The sequence below is a fragment of the Pteronotus mesoamericanus genome, unplaced genomic scaffold (assembly GCF_021234165.1).
Source record: "Pteronotus mesoamericanus isolate MK-2021 breed Mesoamerican mustached bat unplaced genomic scaffold, CSHL_Meso_final contig_164, whole genome shotgun sequence".
NCBI classification, from domain to species: Eukaryota; Metazoa; Chordata; class Mammalia; order Chiroptera; family Mormoopidae; genus Pteronotus; species Pteronotus mesoamericanus.
The window spans coordinates 10,297,458-10,318,948 of record NW_026555065.1 but is presented as its reverse complement, the minus strand read 5'-3'; the positions used below and the strand labels follow the sequence as shown (position 1 = coordinate 10,318,948).

At 45.8% G+C, this 21,491-nt stretch overlaps 1 protein-coding gene across 2 annotated transcripts in view; it reads left to right on the top strand.

Annotated features, from left to right (window-relative positions):
- Positions 1–21,491, top strand: part of CGNL1 (cingulin like 1) — a 152,508-nt gene that overhangs the window by 112,553 nt on the left and 18,464 nt on the right. For both annotated transcript variants that reach the window (XM_054565369.1, XM_054565368.1), the window contains exons 9-13: positions 8,341–8,547; positions 9,414–9,518; positions 14,732–14,884; positions 15,312–15,482; positions 19,179–19,340. In XM_054565369.1, the coding sequence (XP_054421344.1) occupies positions 8,341–8,547; positions 9,414–9,518; positions 14,732–14,884; positions 15,312–15,482; positions 19,179–19,340 (798 nt within the window). The remainder of the gene's footprint in view (positions 1–8,340; positions 8,548–9,413; positions 9,519–14,731; positions 14,885–15,311; positions 15,483–19,178; positions 19,341–21,491) is intronic.

The window sequence follows — 21,491 nt, the reverse complement described above, 5'->3', positions numbered from 1 at the left end:
CACCACTAGGACAATGAAAAAAAAAACAGAATGTAAAGAAAATCTTCATTAAGCATGATACGTTTATACTTGGTGAGTTATGGCAAGTTAGTGACTGTTAGTGGGGGAAGAATGAGCTGAGGACACTTTGCTCTGCTCCGTGGCAGGAAGTGGCTGGTCTTTAGATGCGGCCCTCAGGACCTAGGTGCTGTGGCAGGGACACTGGGAAGCACGATCGGAGTTTAGCCGACGGCATTTGAAGGTGAAATTGAAGCATACAGTTTTAGGAGTATAACTTCTGGAATTCTTAGTTTAATTCCATGATTGTCTAATACTGCCCAGATTCTTCAAGTTCATTCTGAGATGCCAGCTGTAGAGCTGGCGGAGAGGTTGAATTAGCTAGACTCGCCACTTCAAGTGACAGAGGAGGAAACTGAAGGCAGATGGAGGTTAAATGACTTGCCGAGAGTGGTCATGCAGTAAATTATTAGCAGAGCCTGGTCCAGAATCCACATTTTCTAACAAAAGGACATGAACATTAACCTCCACTCTTCTTGGCTTTAGATTCAGCTCTTCCTTGAAAATGCTTGGGGTGTTGGTAATGGGTACCCTCTTCTTCTTTGCCCCATTTACTCCCATCTCTGTCATACACTGCTCTCTTGCCAAAAACAAACACACAAACACGAACGCAGACAAACAGAAATAAAAAGAGCTTATCCAACTGTATAATCAATGCATCTGAACTGCAACTATGTTAGAAAGGAATGGTGTTGGCATTTGGGAAATGCAGTGAGGGAATTTTTGGAAACTCAGATGTTGTTCTCAGAATAGGGTTTTTGGAAATGATATTTTTCAATGGCTCAATGCCCCCTACTTGACCGATCCGTAGTAGTAGGCGGAGTCAAAAAAGGAAGAGGAAGAAAAACCTACTGCTGTATGTTAGTGTAGTGACTTCAACTTTTTCAAACTTTTATGTATCATCTTTCTTTCTGTATTTTTCTGACACATTCAGAGCAAGTATCACCTCTTACACTTTCTTTAAGGATGTGAATTGAGTTCAGAGAGGTTAAGTAGGGGGGTCACAGTACATAAGCTGGCTGCAAAGCCTGCAGGGGCACCTGACACCCCACCCCTGGCACTGAAATCACACCAAAGGGCATAAAGGACGCAGCAGCTGGGGTCTGAGCTGGAACCTCGGCGGGGCAGCCCTGAAGTCAGAGCAGCCTCTCCTCTGCCCAGACCTCCCTGCGCGAAGTGGGAGCCACACGCCACCTGGGAGCGTGTTAGAAATACAGAGTCCGGGCCCTGCTCCATCCTTCCCGAGGCAGAATGAGCACTTACTGAAGGAGACCCCCAGGTGGGTCCTATGCTCATTACAATGTGAGAAGCCCTGGCCTAGAGGCCTTGTGCAGTGAAATTCACAAATGACTAGGGGAAAGAGATGAAGTGAGCGGCTTTCCACTAAAATAGATGTCATTTCTATTCCAAAATAGTTCACTGTTGCTCAGCTGAGGGGGAAGCTGAAGATACAGTACAGGGAACCTGGTTCTTCACACACTGAGAGTGAGAAAGGGACTCATTGTATTTGTGATCCAGGTCCTCGTTGTTGTGGATGAAAGTGGATGGTGAAAAGGGGTCACCTCCCGGCAGATGACCTGACCCAGGGGACTCTTAGGGTTCCTGTCAGCTGAGATCCTGCAGCCGCAACACAGTGGAGCGTGGAGCAGCACTGCCTTGGAACCGACAAACCCACATTCCACTCCCTGGCCTCCGGGCCTCCACGCCTCAGCTGTTTTCACTCATTCAGCAAAACAGGCAGACAGAAGAGAAACAAAAGCTGGCAGTACCAGAGGCCTTGTTAATTAGTAAGGCCTGCGGTGTCTGTGTGCTGGGTCTGCGCTGGGACAAGCCAGGAGGGCCCTGGCCTCCGAGGCTCCTTGTTGTCCATCAGGAGCAACCCCGTCTGAGGTGTCAGGGCTGTGCTCCTGCAAGGAGAGCCTCTCAGTGTCTTTGGACCAGGAAGGACACTCAGATGTGGCCACGTGGGGTACTATTTGGGATTTTTCTACTTGTCATGGATAGAAGTTTCCCTTGACCCCAAGGAACACTGTGACCATTTCTAGATGTGGGGGTTAACTCGTGAAAGTGTGCCAGCTTGTAAGCAGGTCATTATTTGCAGTGGATGGTGGTACTTGGCAAAGACTGTGTGTGTGTGTGTGTGTGTGTGTGTGTGTGTGTGTGTGAGAGAGAGAGAGAGAGAGAGAGAGAGAGAGAGAGAGAGAGAGAGATACAATTGTGTATTCATCCCCCCAACCCCCTTTTAAATCAGTAATTGGGGCATATGGTTAAAAGTCAACTATTTCAGAAGTAGTGGCAGTTTGGCAATTCAGCACGTTGAAACATGCTGCTTGTCTGTTTTGGAAGACTTCTTAGTTGCCATCAGTTTACCAGACCATCCTCAACTGGAGAATGGGGCTAAATTTTTAATGAATTAGCCAACCAAGAAACCTGACTTGCCCTTGAAATAGGAAGGGAGTCATCTAATTTGTGCGGTGCAGTTGCCCTGGAGAGACTGTTGGAGGATCTCGATTCTCTCTTTGGAGAAACCTAGGCTTGATATTTATGTGGTAAAGATGTGCGCTCTGCAAGCTGAAGCCAAGCTTGAGTCTTTAGAACCACGGCAGGCGAGCGGTGCAAAGTCCTGCCCTTTCGGAAACAGGTATGGGACTCATCGGCCTGGTGATAATAACAAGGGCCACTGTAAGAGCTGCCACCTCATTTAACTAGGTATTTCCAATAGTTTACAAGTTAGGTAGCTTCATCCCCCGCCTTTGCAAATGAGGAAACTAAGGCGCCAGACCAGGCCAAATGAGAGGCCCCAGAAAGAGGCACAGCCTGACGTAGAGACTTCTTTTTCTTCTACACTGTTAGATACGCATTTTTAGAATTAAAACTGAGAATTCTGTTCTCGAGATGGTTTATGTCTGTGTTGCTGGGGCTGGGGTGTGTGCACATGTGCTGGGTGGGCGGTGGGTGGGGAGAGTGCTTGGCAAAGCTCCAAGGTAGCAGTGGCACATTTTCCCGGAACACCCAGGACACAGTATCGTAATATAAAGAGACATGGAGTAGAATGACAGATGTTACGGTGTGAATGCAAAACGGACATGTATTTTTGATGGAACAACCCAAGCCTTGAAAGCAGTTCTCTGCAGTCCCTTAGATGCCTCTCGTCACTGCACCCTGGGCTTCTCTGCCTTAGGGTCGCTTGGGTGGAAACGCTGGAGAAGCACTCCCGTCAGTGCACCTCCTGGGCCATCTGGGCCCTTTCCACTCTGCCGCTATATGTGGTGAGAAGGAATTTCTTAACTGTAAACCAGCGTGGGAGAGTTGGGCCCTGCTGTGTTTGCACAGCTGTCCGGCTCGCCAGCGCTGCTATCTTTCAGGGCCCAGAGGTATTTGACTGTGCTGGGGAAGGGTTTCTAGAGGCTGGAGGAGGTGAGAACTGGGCGGGGGAGGTGGTTGTCTTCCAAGTGCCTGAGGCCATTGATAATCAATTTTTTGAAAGAAAAAATATATTTTAAAGATGTTAATATCTGTTGAACCTCCGTAGTTTAAAATTCAAGAGTTCTAACAAGGTTTGCAATGGAATACTTGCCTCTCTACCTCTTTCCATGGCCCCAACCCCTCCCTCACAGCCCGCCCCCAGCCAGCACTACCCCTTCCTGGTATAGCCAAGCAAATACATATTTATCCCCCCTTACCTCCTTTTTATACAAACGGAAGTAAGCCATGTGTGATATTCCATTCCTGGCATTTTTCTCACTTTCTTATTCCTTTTTTTTTATTGAATGGCTATAACTTGTTTAACAAGTGTGTAATTAACTGGCATTTATTTGTTTTCAATGTTTTGCCATTATAGTGCTGCAATTAATAACTCATTTATATGTTATAAGTGCTAGAGGGAACGTTGCTGAGTCAAAGAGAATGTACATTATCATTTTGATTGATACCAAATTGCTCTCTAGGAACTCACAGCAGTTTCTAGCCCCCCTAACAGTGGATGAGGCAACCTGTCTCCTTACGCCACCCATACACCGTGCTCTCCAGCCTCTTGACCTTGACTGTCTGATAGGTGCGGAAGTGATTTTAGTGCAATTTCAGGGGATGGTCTGATCTTCAAAAACAATGGAACATAGGACATCTGCTACTTTTGCCTTTGTGGTGATGGCCTAGTGTGGGGTTACAGACTTTTGGACTAGCAGAGGAACTGAAATTGATTTGTGTAGCAAATGGATGTAATCCTTTTTAAAAAATATCAAGTATTGCATACGTGATATGACATGCTAAATGAATCATTAGAAACTGTGTGCTCCTTGGTTTTATATATGATGGAACATCTTCTCTAATCTTGTTATGATATCCAGGACTTAAGATCAAAGAATCACTGAAGTGTAGTACCAGCAACTTAAGTGAGGTCAGCAGTATTTGTCCCCTGTGACCTGTCTGAGTAGATCTTTACCAGCTCTGGTCTTGGTGTTCTGCTGCGTTTGCCACATTCATGAGATACAAATGTAGGCATTTGGAAAAGATGATGCTTAGATCAAAGTTTCGAGTAGGAAGTGCTTTTGGAGATCCTCTCGACCAATTTTCTTTTCACTGGAAAGTCTTAGAGAAGAACTTGCGTGTGGGACTTGCCTTGAACAAACGGATATGGTTTTTAGGTTTTTAGATTCCAGGACTGCAGGTGAATCAGGTGTGGTTTCAGGAAAAGGAACTTTGTCCTACAGGCTTTATACAAAATGGGGAACTGGGCTGGATGTGCGTGGCAGGACCAGGACAAGGAAGGATTACATCAGTATGCTTTTCAATATTCTGGTTTGTCAACAGAGGATTAAGTTAATTTATTTGTAAACATAATGTGGTCTACCACACAATGAAGACACAAAGAAAAACGTATTACCAGTAGTCAAAACAGGACTAAGTATCTCAGCACACACAAACTCCCCTGGGGTCAGGCTCGCTCACCCTGGGAAACCGAAAGCTGGGATTGGAACAGCCCCCTGTTGGTCGTAGCTGAGGGAGTGATCTACTGGCCTGGCCAGTCCTCCCAGGACTCACAATGTGCCCCTGTAGCTTTCAAACAGAAAATACCAAGTTCTGAAAACATCAAAACACAGCGCCAACTCCTTTATCCAGCATGTTGAGGTGCCAGTTAGGCCCCAGTCCTGTTAAACCAGATCTGGTTTTGTATCCTTGTTCTCCCTGAGATTTCTGGATGAACCAGAAAGCACTGACCACATAAGTTAAGTGTTCTTTGCTTTATAAATTGATTTAGGCAGCAATCTCTCGTCTCCTCTTCCTCTCACAAGTGCCTGGGCAGACCTCAGACCACCAGAGCAAACCCTTCTACCCTTCTACCCCTTGGTCCCAACTTCACTTCTAGGTTTCCTCTGTCTTTTTTTTTCCTCTTTTAAAAATTAGCTGTTTAAATTGCTGATTCAGCTATTTAAAATGCATGATCCAGTGGTTTACTATGTTCACAGAATTCTGCAACCATCACTACAGTCAATTTTAGAATATTTTCATAACCCCAGAAAGAAAGCCTGTACCCCCTAGCTGTCATCTCCCAAACCTCCTGTCCCCTTCAGCCCTAGGCAGCCACTTATCTACTCTCTGTCTCTAGATTTGCCTATTCTGGACATTTCACATAAATGACACCTTTTGTGAATGGCTTTTTCCCCTCCATGTAGCACAATGTTTTCAAGCTTGACTCATGTTGTAGTATATATCAGTGCTTTGTTTTTTTAGACCTCCAAAATATTCCATTGTATGGATAGACCACATTTTGTTTACCCATTCACCATTTGAGGGACATTTGGGTTGTTTCCAGTTTGGGGCTATTATGAATAAAGCTGCTATGAAGTTTTTTTGTGCCATATGCTTTCATTTTTAAAGTATATACTTAGGAGTAGAATTGCTGTGTCATATGGTAATGCTGTTTAACATTTTGAGGAATTGCCAAACTGTTTTCTAAAATGGTTGCACCATTTTACTTTCCTCTCAGCAAGGTATGAGAGCTCCAATTTTTCCACATTCTCGTCAACACTTGCTATTATCTGTCTTTTTGATTAAACCCATCCCAGTAGGTGTGAAGTAGCATCTTGATATGGTTTTGATTTGCATTTCCCTAGTAACTAATGATGTTGAGCATTTTTTCATGTACTTAGTGGACTTTTGTGTACCTTCTTTGGAAAGAATGCTCTTTACTCAGATCCTTTGCCCAATTTTTAATTGGTTTGTTATTTATCTTTTAACTATTGAGTTAAGAGTTCTTTATATATTCTAGATATGGATCTCTTATCAGATATATGATTTATAAATATTTTCTCATTCTGTGCATTGTCTTTGCGCTTTATTGATGGTGTCATTTGTAAGACAAAAGTTTTTTAATTTTGATGAAGTCTAATATATCTATAATTTCTTTTTTCACTTGTGCTTTTGGTATTGCATCTACGAAGCCTTTGCCCAACCCAAGGTAACAAATATTTACTCCTATTTTTTTTAAAAAGAATTTTATAGTTTTAGATCTTACATTTAGGTCTGTGATCTATTTTTAGTTAATTTTTGCATGTGGATATAGCTATCCATTTGTCTTAGCAGCATTTGTTAAAGACTGTTTTGTCCCCATTGAATTGTTTCAGCACGCTTGTTGAAAATATATTGATGTGAGGATTTATTTTTGACTCCCAATTCTATTCCATTGATCTATATATGTATGCTCACGCCAGTACCACACTGTCTCAATAACTGCACCTTTGTAGTGTTTTATCTTCTAATGGAAAAGTAAGGGCAGGAATGGGCAATCCAGACTTTTTCTTCGCTTGGTCTGACCAGTTAGTGGATTCTTCTGACCCCTCTTCAAGCCTTCAGCCACGCCTGATTTCTCCTCATTCATCTTGTTGGTTTAAGTAGGAGATGATATCCAAGCCATCTCGAGAACCCCCAGCTGCCGGGCCCCTGAGTTTTCTCTTCACAGGGTCAGCTAACTGAGTTCTGATTCCAGTAGCTTGGCTCTGGGCTTCCCCAGATGTACAGAATTGAACATTTGTGAAAAGGTGTACTGGTTTCTGAAACTCTCTAATTGATTAAGTTCAGGGCAATACAGCTTACTGTACTGTTAAAAGATTTAACGATCTTTCTGAACGGCTGCGCAAGCAAGCAGTCTGGCGGATAGCTCTCCCAGGTGGGCTGTGACGTAGCCTTTGAAGCCAAACTTTGCCCTCCCTGAGCCTTCCTTTCCTTGCAAAAATCTGCATCACTATTTTGCGAGCATCCAGTTTGCTAATATTAGCATCATTTTAGTAGTGGAGAAATGGAAGGCAAGAGATCTGTGGGAGAGGTGGAGTTCTGGACAAGGTCGCTTATCACCCCTTCAAGTTACTGAGCCAAAAAAATAAAAAGTCCACGTGACACCTGGAATTAACAATAGCCATCCTATAATTGTTGCCATTCTTTTCTGCTAGGAACTGTGTGCAGCACAAGCTCATTTTCAGATGATAGTGCCTAGAGTTTACATTATGAACTATAACATAATTTAAGTTAATTTTAATTTCCTGATTTGTATTGGACGTTAAAAAAAATCTATCGACAGAAACTGTCCTTCATCAAGAGCTTCTATTAAAGAGACCCTGCATATGGGGAGGGGTCAGGGAAGTGAACTCACCAGAAGGCAGTAGTTACAGGTTACAGAACAGGTTGTGGATTCAGTCCACCTGAATGCATTTCCTCCTAAGTGAACGTGGACAAGTTCCTTAATCTACCCAAGTCTCCGTTTCTTTGTCTTTAAAATGGTGATATGAATAGCACCCGCCTCCTAGAGTTGTTTACAGGTTGGACTCCCATGTGAGCCCTTAGTGTTTACCTGAGCGTCTTCTGGCTCACCCTCCAGGGCCCTTCTGGCTGCCGTTGGCTTCCTTTACTTCCTTCCTTGCACGCATAAGGGCCTCCTCTAGATGTCAAGGACTTAACCCAAGCAAGGGTTGACAGACATTTTCTGTAAAGAGCCAGATTAGTAAATACGTTAGGCTTTGTGACACCACAGGCCTTGTGGTCTTGGGCACAACCCCTCACTCTGCTGTTGTAACATGAAAGCCACAGACAGGTGCCCATGAAAGGGTGTGGTGGCCTTCCAATTACACTGTGTTTTTCGCAGCGGATGGCAGGTTGGACTTGGCCTGCTGGCTATAGTGTGCCAACCCCTGGCCTAGCATGGTGCCTGGCACGCTGTGGGTTTTTCATAAATGTCAGCCATCCTCGGAGCTAGGAACTGCCCCTTGACACTGGTCTCCTTGTTTTTAACAGAATGTCGAGGTCCTGGCCAGTCGGAGCACGGCTTCCGAGCAAACCCAGGTCGGGGCTGAGGCGCAGGTGAAGGCCCTGGAGGAGGAGAACGAGAAGCTGCGGGGAAGCCTTGCAGAACTGGAGCAGAGCGTTGCTCGGCTTCAGAGGCAGGTTGCTGACCTCAAAGACGACGAAGCCAAGGCCAAGGAAGCCCTCAGAAAATACGAGGTGAGGCTCCTGGGTGCCATGCCCAGCTGGGGCAGCTGCAATCCTTCTTTCCTGCGTGAGCGGTTCAGAGGCAGGAAGGGGTTTATTGTCATAATTTAGTAGGAAAGGTCAAAGCACTTGTGACTATATCCTCTCTGCACACCATTCCTTTTGTTTCTCTACAAGGGGTTTGAATGGGAGCTGAGCTTCTAACAAGGCGTGGGAACAGGGCTGATGATGTCAGGGTGGGCGACGCATGTGAAGGCACAGGAATCCCCGCCCACGCAGACATCAGACACACATCCCTTTTTTGGACACTGAGCAGAGGCCTCCGCAGACCCGAGAAGGCCGCCTGAACCCCACCTTCAGGCCTGTCCTCTTTCGTGGCCATTTACTCTTTGTTAACACACAGTTGATGGCTTTTGAAGTCACAAATCAGTTTAATAAACCAGCTCTCTGGTTTTCCAGGCTTGTAGAGGTGGGAGGCTGTTTGCAAGAGACAGACACTGATGGCAGCTGATGGTAAAAGAGGGGACAGAAGAAATGCAAAGGGAGATGTGTTCCAACAGAGCTCATGCGTCAGAATCACCTGGAAGCCTTTTCCAAAACTCTGTGCGCCTGAGTCTGTTCAGTACCTGCTCCAGGGGCAAAGCTGGATATTTGTATTTTCAAAAAACCATCCCAGGCGATTCAGATGTCCACATCTGGCTGAGTACAGAACTTCAGACAGGCACAGACACCCAGGAACACGGCTGTTGTGTGCCGTCTTGGGCCCACAGCACTGCTGGCTGGCTGTGGGTGTCTCCTTCACTCCTGTCAGGCTCCTGAGCCAGCCTCACAGCCACAGCTCACATCTACGCGCGCACTGACCCCATGTTTTGTTGTAGGGGGAGGCTTGGCAATTAGAGGAGGCCCTTGTGCGTGCAAGAAAGGAAGAAAAAGAAGCCACGGCAGCCAGAAGGGCCCTGGAGAGTGAGCTAGAAGATGCTCAGGTAAACGCTGAGGGCTGTTGTCTTTATCCCTCTCACAGGAACCCAAGAGCAAAGTAGGAGGGACATGCACAAATTGCCATTGGCCCTCACCTTCCAGGTTGCTCCTTCATCATAGTAACCACCCTGACCTCAAAGTAGCCATCGAAACCAGTGGTCCTTAACTGGAGGACCTTTGGCAATATCTGGAGGCATTTTGGGTTGTCACAATAGGGGAGATGCTACTGGCATCTAGTAAGTAGGGGCCAGGGATGCTGCTGAACATTCTATAGCACAAAGCACAGGACAGCCCTCACAGCAATGAATTATCTGGCCCCAAGTGTCAATTGTACAGGGGCTGAAAAATCCTGGCCTAGACATTAAAGAGCTTGACAGCTTTCTAAAGATAAAATATGAGTTGTATAAAAAGGCCAGCAGGATTGGTCCCCAAGGCAGTGTGGAGTTGACTGTCTGGCAGAAGCCAATTTTCTCTCCCCTCTGGGCAAATAGACTCCAGAGAGTGCAGCCCTTGAAGAGGGCTTTAAAAGGAACAGGAGGAAGTCGCTTCCTTGAAACTAGATAGCTATCTCTATTCAAAATCAGTAGATTCTTAGAAATTAGATTTTCCCATTTGAAGGTTAGGAACCTTGATTGAAGTGTATTCTTAAAAAAAAAAAAAAAAAATCTGCGCTGAAGTTCATGTTGACTCTGCACAGTGACCTCCCCGTGATCCAGGTCTGTCCTCCTTTCTGCCTGCTCGCAGGTTTTAAAGAACCAGCACCAAGTGTCCCTCAGGTGAGTGTCTGAGGAGGTAAAAGCTGATGTTTTTGAGCAGTTATCTAAGAGGAGGTTGTTACAGTTTCCCATTAGGACTTTGAGGGCAGGAGGGGGAGGGGCGCACAAAGAGAGGAGCGAGCTGACCGCGTCCAGATTGAGACTTGCGAAGGCCTGCTGGCGGCTTTCTTTCCGGGTGCAGCCCTGTCTCTTCAAGGTGGAGGAGAGGAGCCTGCCTGCACTAGGATTCACTTAGGTGCCCCATAACTCAACCCCCTCCTGCCGCGCCCCCATCAGCTATCTCTGCCTTCTTTCTGGCTTTGGGCAGAGACCCCATGTTTGTATATAACAAAGCCCTGTTTTTTCCTGAGGTTGGTGTCTGAGTGTCCTTGCTTTAGATTTCTCTCTCTCCCTCTCCATCCCCCCTTCTCTCCGCGCCTCCCATCCATCCATCCGTTCCATCCATTTGATCTTTGTTACAAACTCTTGTTCAGTTGATTTTGAGTGGATGGCAACTCCACTGTGCTGCTGTTTATGGTCTGTGAAGGCTACAACCCAGCTGCCAACAAGCGGGATTTAAATCTGGGAGCTAGTTGGGGACAGAAAGGGAGAAGAAACATTTGTACTCTACAGGGACAAAAATCTGCACCCTCATGTCCTGTGCACACGGAACGCTGGGGGCAGCTGTTAGCGGCTCGCAGTCTTCATTGTCCTTCGGTCAAGCCAGAAAGTTTCGCACATAAGGAAGTAGCTCACCAGCTGTGAACCCAGGCTCATAGTTAATTCAGGGGAGAGAACAGATGATGGCCTCAAGACCCAAAGATCTTAATGTAATCCCCATCCACCCCCACCTCTGGATCTCTGCCCTTACCTTGGAAATTATCCCTCACATGTTGCTTCTGTTCGAGCCTGTTCTCCTAGGGTGTTGAGGTGGTGAGAATGCTCTGTGCTGTGTGTGGCCATTTTAACACAATCCAGTAGGAATTTTAAAAGGGCCCGGCCATCTTACTGTCCTTAATCTGAATGATCTGGCCTCAAAAATAGTTCTGTGAAAAGGGCACCATCACTCTAAAATACTTCCTTTTCTCCAAAATCTGGAAGCAGATAGTCAGCTCCTTTAGTTTGGCACCACCCTGTGCATGCCTCCCTTCCCAAAGCTGGCCCCCGAAAGGGGGCTTAACCCTGAGAGAAAAGAGGAAAGAATAAGATCTTCCCCCCCAGACATGCGTTTTACATTTCAAAATCTTTCTGCCTTAGCTCTATTTCCTTATAGTAGCTGAATACCATGTGAAGTTAGGTCTGACTTACTATGACTCAATCAGAAAGTGGCAAAGGGTTCTGAAGATGCCGTTTTTGGTTTGCTGGACCCCTACCACTTGGTCTAGGATTATGTTGCCATGTAGATCGACTTGAGGGTTTCATTCAAGACAGAAATGTCTGTGATTCCCTTGAGAAATGGCCTCTGCAGAAGGGCAAGTGAAGACACCTTTTCTGGAGAAGACACAGGTTTTTCCCTCATGGAGGGATAAGGGTTTGTATTCTGCATACCTTCAGCTCCCCTCATTGGACTTCAGAATGAAAAAGCCCCAGTGCTTCCACTGTTGCAGTCCATGGTTACGGTGTGGCAAGGACTCTGGGAAGAGGAGCTTCCTTCTGGCCAGCCTCTCATTCCTTAAGCCCTGAGACTCAGCTGCCACTTGGTTATTGTTAATGTGGACGAATCAGGATATTACTAAGTCATGTGGTAAAAGGCTCTGCATTCATTGACAGATAATAAGCTCAAGGGCACTCACTTATACAACCACCAACTTTCTGTTTTGGTTTTTCCAAGTTGATACATTTTCCCCAAGATTTGATTCTGGTATGAGTCAATGGGCTTGTATTGTTGGCCTTGGATATAGAGTCAATTAGCTACAGAGCATTTCACTCCTGACTCCTAAATGCAAAGTTGCCAACTTTGCTTCTTTTCATATGTATTTGGGACGTGTTTTCTGAGCAGTGATGTATTGGAACATATTTCTTGAATAATGAAGAGGCAGAGCATTGTATTGAACAACATTTCTAAACTTTAGAGTACATTAGAATTACTGGGGTAACTTTCAAGTGCAAATTTCTGGGCCCCAGTCCTAGAAAAAACTGTGGATTCCTTTAGAAAAGGCTAGAATCTGCATTTTAAGGAGTACTCCCCACGTGCTTGGTGATTCTAAGTATTTAGACCACTTTAGGGGATAGATATTAATTTTCAACCAATGGATTTTTATTGTATGCCTAACAGTGAATCTGGGCTGTGAGACATACCCAGACAGAAAATCTATGCCTTGCCTTTAGAGATCTTACTACCCTGCAAGAGAGACAAGCATACAAGAAATATTTTAAAAATAATTTAGCCCAAACTATTCTTCTAGGAAAGTGTGTGTGTGTTGAGGGGGGAGTGAGGGGTGTTGGCCAGGCCCCAGGCCAGAGTGGATGAGTCTTGGTCTGCAGGCACTGGAAAGCGGAGCTGGGTGGTGAGCCCCGCCTGAGCCACGGGTGAAGCGGAAACGCACGCAGCACATGCATTTGTGAACGGAAGAATGGAGCTGGGACTGGCTTGTCTGCTGGCCTGGGGTCCCTGGGACTGGGATTCAGGAGGAAGAAAAGGACAGGGCAGGGTTGGGTTGGATCCTGAAGGTTCTATGGGAAGCCACTGATTGCCCTGTGTATTTGCATTTGTTTTTCAAGAATTTACATTTTGGGATACATGTTTCTCAGAGTTTTCTCCCGTGCAATAAAACCAGCCATTGCTTACCTTATCCTGTGTGTTCCCCCTTGCCCCAAACACTACTGAGTCAGCCACAGACAAATCCCAGGCATCGACCCTGTCTCTGGTGTGTGCCCTGCTGGGCTGTGGTGGGAAGCACTCCTGCCGGTTGTCCCACACGAACCTCTGATTGCCTCTCTTTAGCACCTTTTCTTCCCCCAACCACTTTTGTTGACTTTGGTTCCCCACAGCAATTAACTCGAGCAGCCTGGCTGGGTTGGCTGGACTTTTGCCTGCAGTCAGAGCCAGAGGGGCCAGAAAGGCCTCCACAGGTGGCTTTTTGGCCCCAGGTCAGGTGGTTGGCCAGCCGAGCTGTTCACAGGCCCAGCAAACCAGGAGTGCCTGAAGTGATTTGGGAGTGTTTTCAAGATGCCCGAGCTATTGCACATGTGACAGAAACTTGTAAATTGTTAAGCACTGCAAACGTATAAACCAGTCTCTGTATCCAGCCTCTACAGGGCGCACAGTGAGTAGGTCCTAAGCAGTACCTGCGCTAACCCACATTCAGCCCTCAGCACCTCACAACACTTTCCGGAAGAGCCAGCCCGTGTATGGCCCTGCTGCTCCTTTCTGAGCTGTGCTTCTTCTTGACATCCTCACACCAGTGAGCTCAGCACTCAGCCATTTAAAGAAGCCACTTTACAGTGGTAACCTTCCTAAGGTATTTTAGGATTTTGTTGTAGAATTGCATGTTTTTTACAGAAAGGGCTTCAGCTTATGCGAAGTTGTAAGATGAGAGCTGCAGAGAAATCGAGGGCAAATATCACCCCAGAGATGGTTGCATTTTATAGTAACTACTAGTATTTGGCGCTGATTCACTAAATATCCATTTGTATGCACTTTTTCTGACTGGTGTCTCTTCCATTTAACACCTTCTACTCATCAAGTTCATCAGCCTGTGGATTGCCAAGTTCCTCTGTGTATGAGTCCGACCCTTGTATTTTCCCTGTACCCAAGGGGAGCCTTGGCCTATGGACAGTGTTCTCTGTCCTTATAGGTTTATTTTTAGTTGTTTTTTTATCCTCACCCAAGGACATGTTTATTGACTTTTTTTAGAGATAGAAAAAGGAAGAGAGAGAAAGAAAGAAAGGAGGGTGGGGGTAGAGAGACAAAGGAAGCAGTTGCCTCACAGATGCACCCGAACCATGGGTCGAACCTGCAGCCTAGGTATGTGCCCTGACCAGGATCGAATCCGCAGCCTTTTGGTGTATGGGACAACTGAGCCACCCAGCCAGGACCACTTTTAGTGTTTTAACTGTAATGATCATCTGCATAGGAGAGCGAATTCAAGAATATTAAGTGCAATGCTGTGTATCGCAGGATGTAAACTGCCATGTAGGCTTAGGTTGGTCTCAGGTATAACTTCACCTCAATTTTCAAGCAGGAGCAATCAGGTTTTCAGACACTAGCCCCACAGCCTCGGCCGTTTTGCACCCTTTGTTTGCCTCTGTGTGTTTTTGGCTAAGTCAACTTGGTCCCTGAATTTCTGAAGCAGCAGCGTCCTTGTGTCTCTGCGATGGCTTTATTTTGATCCTTTTCCTTATCACCAATGCGACAGGGTCTGATTGCTTTGTGGTGTGGTTGTGAAACTCCCTCTGCCTCCTGTCCTTGGCGCTGACCTGGTAGGTAGATGACAACACTGTCCTTTGCCTGCCATCTGCAGAGAAATCTGAGTCGGGCCACCCAGGAGCAGAAGCAGTTGTCTGAGAAGCTAAAAGATGAGACCGAGCAGAAGGAGCAGTTAAGGAGACTGAAGAATGAAATGGAAAATGAGCGGTGGCACCTTGACAAGACCATTGAAAAACTGCAGAAGGAGGTGAGGGAGCAGGAGGGAGGAGGGAGCAGAGGGAGGAGAGGGTGTGGGGCGCATGCCTGGGCTGGGACCCAGACCCCTCTGAGGGCCCGATGAAAGCTAAGAAAACCTGCAGTTATGTGTAAGCACAAATGTGTCGGGGACCTGTGGATCTCCTGAAACAGCTTTTTGGACTTGTAGAGAATCCCAGATACAGAGAAACTGTTCTAGAATATGCCAGGACCCTCTTGATTCTGGGCCTGGTGGCTGCTTCTCAGTTAGAAGTGAGTAAACCTGGACAGCCCATGACAAGGCCCTTTGTGGCATTTTGAGGAGGGTGTAGAAGAAAGAAGAGGAGATATGCTCTGTGTTTAGATGGGACCCAACCCTAGTTCCCTGGTCCTGGGTGGAGCATCACAGGGTGGGCTCACACCCATGTCCCTTCTTCCAGATGGCTGACATTGTCGAGGTGTCCCGCACATCAACGCTGGAACTCCAGAACCAGTTGGATGAATACAAGGAGAAAAACCGCAGGGAGCTTGCAGAAATGCAAAGGCAGTTGAAGGAGAAAACCCTAGAGGTAGAAAAGTCCCGCCAGACTGCTGCAAAAATGCAGGAGGAGGTAATGCCTGGCCAGACCAGTTCCTGGTTCCCCCTTATTCAGAGAATCCTTCCAGGCTGTGAAAATCCTAGGGGTATTTCCTAGGGGAAAATCCTAGGGGACTTGGGGTAGATCCTTAAGAGAACCTTTGTGCTTGATTCCTCAGTCTTAGCCTTAGTGTCATTTCCCCCCCATTACGTGAGCAAATGTAAGACGCAGTGGACCCTAGACCTCTAAGGTGAACTTGATAAAACTTTAAAACTGTAACTTGACCATTTTCTTGGCTAAGCCACGATTTTTTGCCTAAAAAGTTTAACTACCATTTATGGAGCACAAGTGGTGTGCCCAGCTGTGTCCAAATGATTTATATGTATTAATGTTTTAATTTTATCCTAGAACAGGGATTATAGTAACTGTGGTTTTCCCCCATTTGTTTAGAAAATATAGACTTTTATTGGCGTGAGAATGGCAGACAAGAGTTTCAGAACACTAATGGAGGCAAAAAGAAATCTTCAGGAATTTATGAGTATTGAAATTATTAAAACATAGAGCAAAGTAACTCAAATGTTAGCTCCCTTCAGTCTCGACTTCTGAAGAACTGAGAGAAAATAAAGGGACTGGTTTTGATTATTTTAATGGAAAGCTGAAGGCTCTAAAATGCAAATACATGAATGCTGATTTCTAGCTATGTTTCTTGCCAGCTGGATGACCTTGAGCACATTACCCCAATTTTGTGAGCATCTGTTTCTACCTCTTTAAAAATATAGAAAATAATAATGATTTAATAATTAAATGAGAGAACATGTGGAACTATGTAGCAGAGGGTCTGTATATCCTGGATACTAATGTTATTATTATTTTATTCTATGCCTTACTTTTTTCATAAGCAGTGCCAAGAGCACTATGATTTCACAGGAAGACAAGTTTTTCTTTAAAAAACAAACTTTTAATATCTTTGATGATCAAAGAGAAGTCACCCATGAGTCAGTGTTGACCGTGTATGGAAGAACAATGGATATTTATTACAGACTTAGGAACATGTCTGAAAGGATCCTGATAACAGACCCCCTCTGGCTCAGCGTCAGGTGATGGAGGAATCCGAGTAAAAACTGAAATTAGCTTATTGACATCACAGTTCTCTTTGGCATTAAAAACCATTTTCATTTCTACAGCAGGTGGGCGGGGGATTCAGATATTTGCCAGGACACCAGCAAACACCTGGGGTGCAGTTTTGATCTTAGAAAGTCATAGCGTCAGAGTGACCCCTGCGAACAGCTTCTGTTGCTTTTTCTCTGATGCTTATTCCACTAGAATCTTCTGATTGGAAGGAACCTTAGTGATCTTCTTGTCAGATCAGGAAACTGAGATCCAGAGAGGTTAGTTAAGGCCAGATGGAGGCCAATGTTGTCTGTGAAAAAAAGCACTACCTCAAAAAGGATTCCTTATGATGAAAACAAAGACGGCCTTTCCTAGATTTTCTCAAGGGGAAAGTCCTGCGAGACAGTTCCCACTTGAATAGTGGAAACGGACACCTCATCATTCTACAAGGACATGGCAGATACCCCCCTGAATCAAGCTGCTGAAGCCTTGGAGTTGTTTAAGACAAAAGCAAATTACCAAGGCAAGTTCACTCAGGACCCTTGAAAAACTCAAGTTTGCTGCCCCCCACCTCCCCCAAGCACAATAAAAGAAAAGAAAAGAAAAGCAGTCCATCCCAAGTGCTGTCACATTCTCCTTTCCTTTGAGAGAAATAGACATTTTACCTATTTTGTCTTTGGCGTGGAGCTAAGAAAGTTCTGATGTCGACGATCTTTAGAGAATTTAAGACTTAGATTTTACTGTTGTTCAGTTTACCTTCTGAATATCACTTAGCAAAGGGCAGTTTTAACTATGTAAAGGCAGCATGAGTAGCTTCAAAAGCTATTTGCTGACTTGTTTCTGATACTTTGCAGTTTTGCTGTTGTGCACGTACTGCCACAGCCCTTGAGAGACGGTCCAGGGACATCCTGGGCGTCGGGCGGAAGGGATGTGCTGCGCAGGGGGCTGACGGGCCCTGCCGGGCATCGGGAAGGGTGCCGACGCGGAGATGCGGGCTGTACATTTACCTGTCAGTCTTTCTGACTCTCAAACCCAAGTTCTCTTCTCGTATTATTTCACCTGATTCTCATAACAGCTCTGTAAGGTAGGTTTTAAAATTATTCCAATACTGCAAATTAGGAAACTGAGAGATTGGAGAGGTTTTGAATGTTCTGGGGTCTAGTGCACCCTCTCCGTAGCCAAAGACTATCCCATCATCCTTTTTTCATGGGATGATATTCACTTAGTGCTTTCACTCACGGTTTCATTCCCTAGTTGTCTTTTCAGTTACCACCAAAGCCAGACTAGCGTTTTTATCAGGAGAGGACTCCTTCTAGGCTATGCTGTTTTCATAGGAATGTCAGCCAATCCCATCCCATCAGCCATCAAAAAAGGAACACATTTCTTAAAGTTCTCCCACTGGTCTTCCTAAAATAGTCTAACCTATTGAGTACCCCCTGCTCCCCCAAGATCATCTTTGGAGCTTTCCCAACTTTTCTGTGAAAATCGCCCCCAAGTGATTGTATTCTGTCATGGAGTTTGCCTCTCCATATTTAACTCTCATATGCTCCTTGAAGGAAATAACCCCCTGGTGTAGTCTATGCCTAAGATGCTGCTTTCAACCTTCTCCAGGAAGGTAGGAAGTTGAGAACAAAACAGGCAGCCTTGGACTTTACCACATCTGTCCACACAGATGTTTCAGGAATACCTAATGTGGGAGGAGCTGGCTCATCCCTTCAGGAAGATTCCAGACAAGGGGAAAACCGGACTGACGATCTTGTGAATCAAGCTCTAGTCTGATGCCGCCTTCAAAGCTGTTAGTTCAGTGCCACCTTGTGGATGAAAAGAGCACTGTCGGTTATGACCTCTGATGACAGATTTTCTTCTAGGGAGCAGTGGTTTTCACCTAATGGGCATGTCTATATTATTAGATTCCATGCCTGCAGTTTGCTCTATGGTCATTAACTTGGTCTTTTTTTCCCCTAACTTCAAACTTCTGTTGAAATGATGCTGATCCTGGTGGGCAATCAGTTATACTCTGGGAAGCGCTTATCTAGTTCGGTGGCTTTTCATGTTTCTGATCATGACCTAAGAAAGAAATACCTCTTGCATTGCAACTTAGTAATGCATACATCCCTACCAATAGATGAATATTTAGTGTAAAGTTTTCACAAAACAGTATTTGCTTGTACTCTGAGTATATTTTAAAAATCTTCACCCAAGGATATATTTATTGATTCCAGATGGGGTTGGGGGGAGAGAGAGAGCGAGAGAGAGAGAGAAAGAGAAAGAGACATTGATGTGAGAGACACATTTATCAGTTGCATCCCAGGTGAGCCCCAATTGGAAAATGAACCCACAACTTTTCAGTTTATAGGATGACGCTCCAACCAAGTTAGCCACACCAGCCAGGGCCCGAGTATTTTTAAAAATTTATAACACAGTGGGTTGCTCCCTGTAGCTGGAAGCTCCGTCTTTTTATAGAAGAGGAAACTGAGGCCCCGAGGGCAGTGGCCACTGGCTCAGGTCCTCTGCTCTCCAATAGTATGGGTCTCCTTGGGCTCCGCTTGCCCACTGCCCATCAAGATCTCTGAGCCCCCGATGTGCCCAGCTAAGCGCCCCAACCCCTTCTCATCCTAGATGCGCCTGATGGAGGAAGAGCTCCGGGACTACCAGCGAGCTCAGGATGAGGCACTCACAAAGAGGAAGCTTCTGGAGCAGACGCTGAAGGACCTGGAGTACGAGCTGGAGGCCAAGAGTCACCTCAAAGATGACCGCAGCCGACTGGTCAAGCAGATGGAGGTCTGTGGGCCACGTGGGCGACCCCAGGGCCTGGGGAGAGCAAGTGGGCACATGAGGGAAGCGAGCTCTCTGCTTAGACCTCAGCCTCTGAGGACCCTTCAATTAGGAAGGCCAGTTCTTGATTTGGGGGAGCTGGTAGTTCATTGACTCTTAGGACACCCACGCTGGAAGAAGTGGTGGAAGTAATTTAGCCTGGTGTCCTCATAAGAGGAAGCAAAACAGAGACCCAAAGAGGTTAGGAGCTCTTACCTAAGGGCACCTGGGTCGTTCATTTTCTGTGTGCTGCTTTGGGCTGTGCTTTCCATTACACTGAAAAGGGAGAGAATACTGCTGCAAATCTAGACAGGGGTGGAGCTGTGCCTTGAGTCCCAACTGCTGAACTTCCAGGGACATACAGCACTCGTTTGCCACACCACATGCTCTGTTACTGTTTGCTGATTTTGACCCATTTTCCCTTACAGATGATCCATCTTTGCCAAAGCCAGCAGCAGACTGGCTCAGTTCACTTTTGGACACACAGTATAAACACAGTCCAAGGGAATATATCAAAAGGTGCTCAATGGAGCCACCAGCTGGGGGTGATCTGTTTACAGGATGAAAACAGCACATTAAAAAAGTGAATCAAGTAATAGAATCTAAGTACGAACAGCCCACCGAGAATTACAGAAAGAACCTTACTATCAGCCCACCTGAGCTTATGGAAAAGAATGATCTGCAAGAACAAAACCAACCTCAGACCAGAAAATCCTCGATTCTTGCCCCTCCCCCACATACACACACCCCACGTCCCAATGGAGTTTAGAGGGAGAAAGAGGCCTAAAAATCATCCTCGGACCTATGTGAGAAGTTAAAATTGTCAAGGTTTTGATAAAGGGCAGAGAGCGCTCAAGGCCAGGAAGAGATAGCTTAAATTTAAAATCAATGAAATTCCTGATTCAACTTTGCAAATAAATAGAAATAACTTTTAAAACCTTCAGGGGACTTAGTAGCAGTTCCATCTAGGGAGTGATGTCTCAGCCATTAAAGATTTCATTGGATGGGCGCCTTTTATAGGTTAGGGTAACCTGGTTACAGTTTTCTAGGATTGCTGCTGCCTTTTTTGCTAATATGCTGGTTCTGATCTCATTAGGGGAGGTCACTTTAAGGCAAGTTAAACCCAACCCAGTTAACTAGGAAGTAATTATTCTAGGATCCACATAATTTGGTTCAAAGCAAGCTCGAGCCTCGTCAGGCCGTGGTGTAAGAGCCTTTGGTGTAATGACCCGTGGCCTGGCCCCGGAACGCTCCTGCTGGGTTGTGGACAGCACACATTTTAGGCAGGAAGAGAACCCTGTGAAGAGGTGCTTTTGGCTAAACATCAGGTTGTCAGGTCATCTCCTTCTAGAATAGTCTGACTAAAAAGAACATTTCCTTTTGCTCACTCAAGGTCTAGAAGCAGTGGCATAACTAAGTTTCCTTTGCCCCCCCACCCCCGCAATATTTTAGATAGTTCTTCATTAATTACCAAATGAATAGCGCTCCAGGCCCCGCCTCCATCAGGCGCACAGTGGAGCACAGTGGAGGGGCATTTCCCCCGCTAAGAGGCAGCTGGCACAACTGTCTTGCTGCGACTACTATTTTGCCTGTTCCTTCACTAGCATTTAAATTCATTCTCAGGACTCAAGGGCTCTCTCAACAATGAGCATTTTCTGTAAACACAGAAACTCAGGTGCCTGTTTTATATAAATGTGACACATGTTTCTGACTTGAGTGAAACTGGCCTCAGAGGAGTCAGGGACCATGAACAAACAGGAGGTTTGGTGCAGGACTCAGTGGTCTGTCTTGACTTGGACTTTGGGACTCTTGGCTACTGGGACAGAGCTCTCTGGGTTCCCTATAGACTTCAGTCAAAACAGGGAAGGCATTCACAGACACATAGGCACTCATGTGAGTTCTGTGACTTTTTTCTTAAAGATTTTATTTATTTATTTTTAGAGAGAAGGGAAGGGAGGGAGAAAGAGGGAGCGAAACATCAATATATGAGAGAAACATTGATCGGTGACCTCTTGCACAACCCCAACTAGGGACCTGGCCCGCAAGCCTGGCATGTGCCTTGACTGGGAATTGAACCAGCAGCCTCTCATTTCTCAGGCCAGCACTTAATCCACTGAG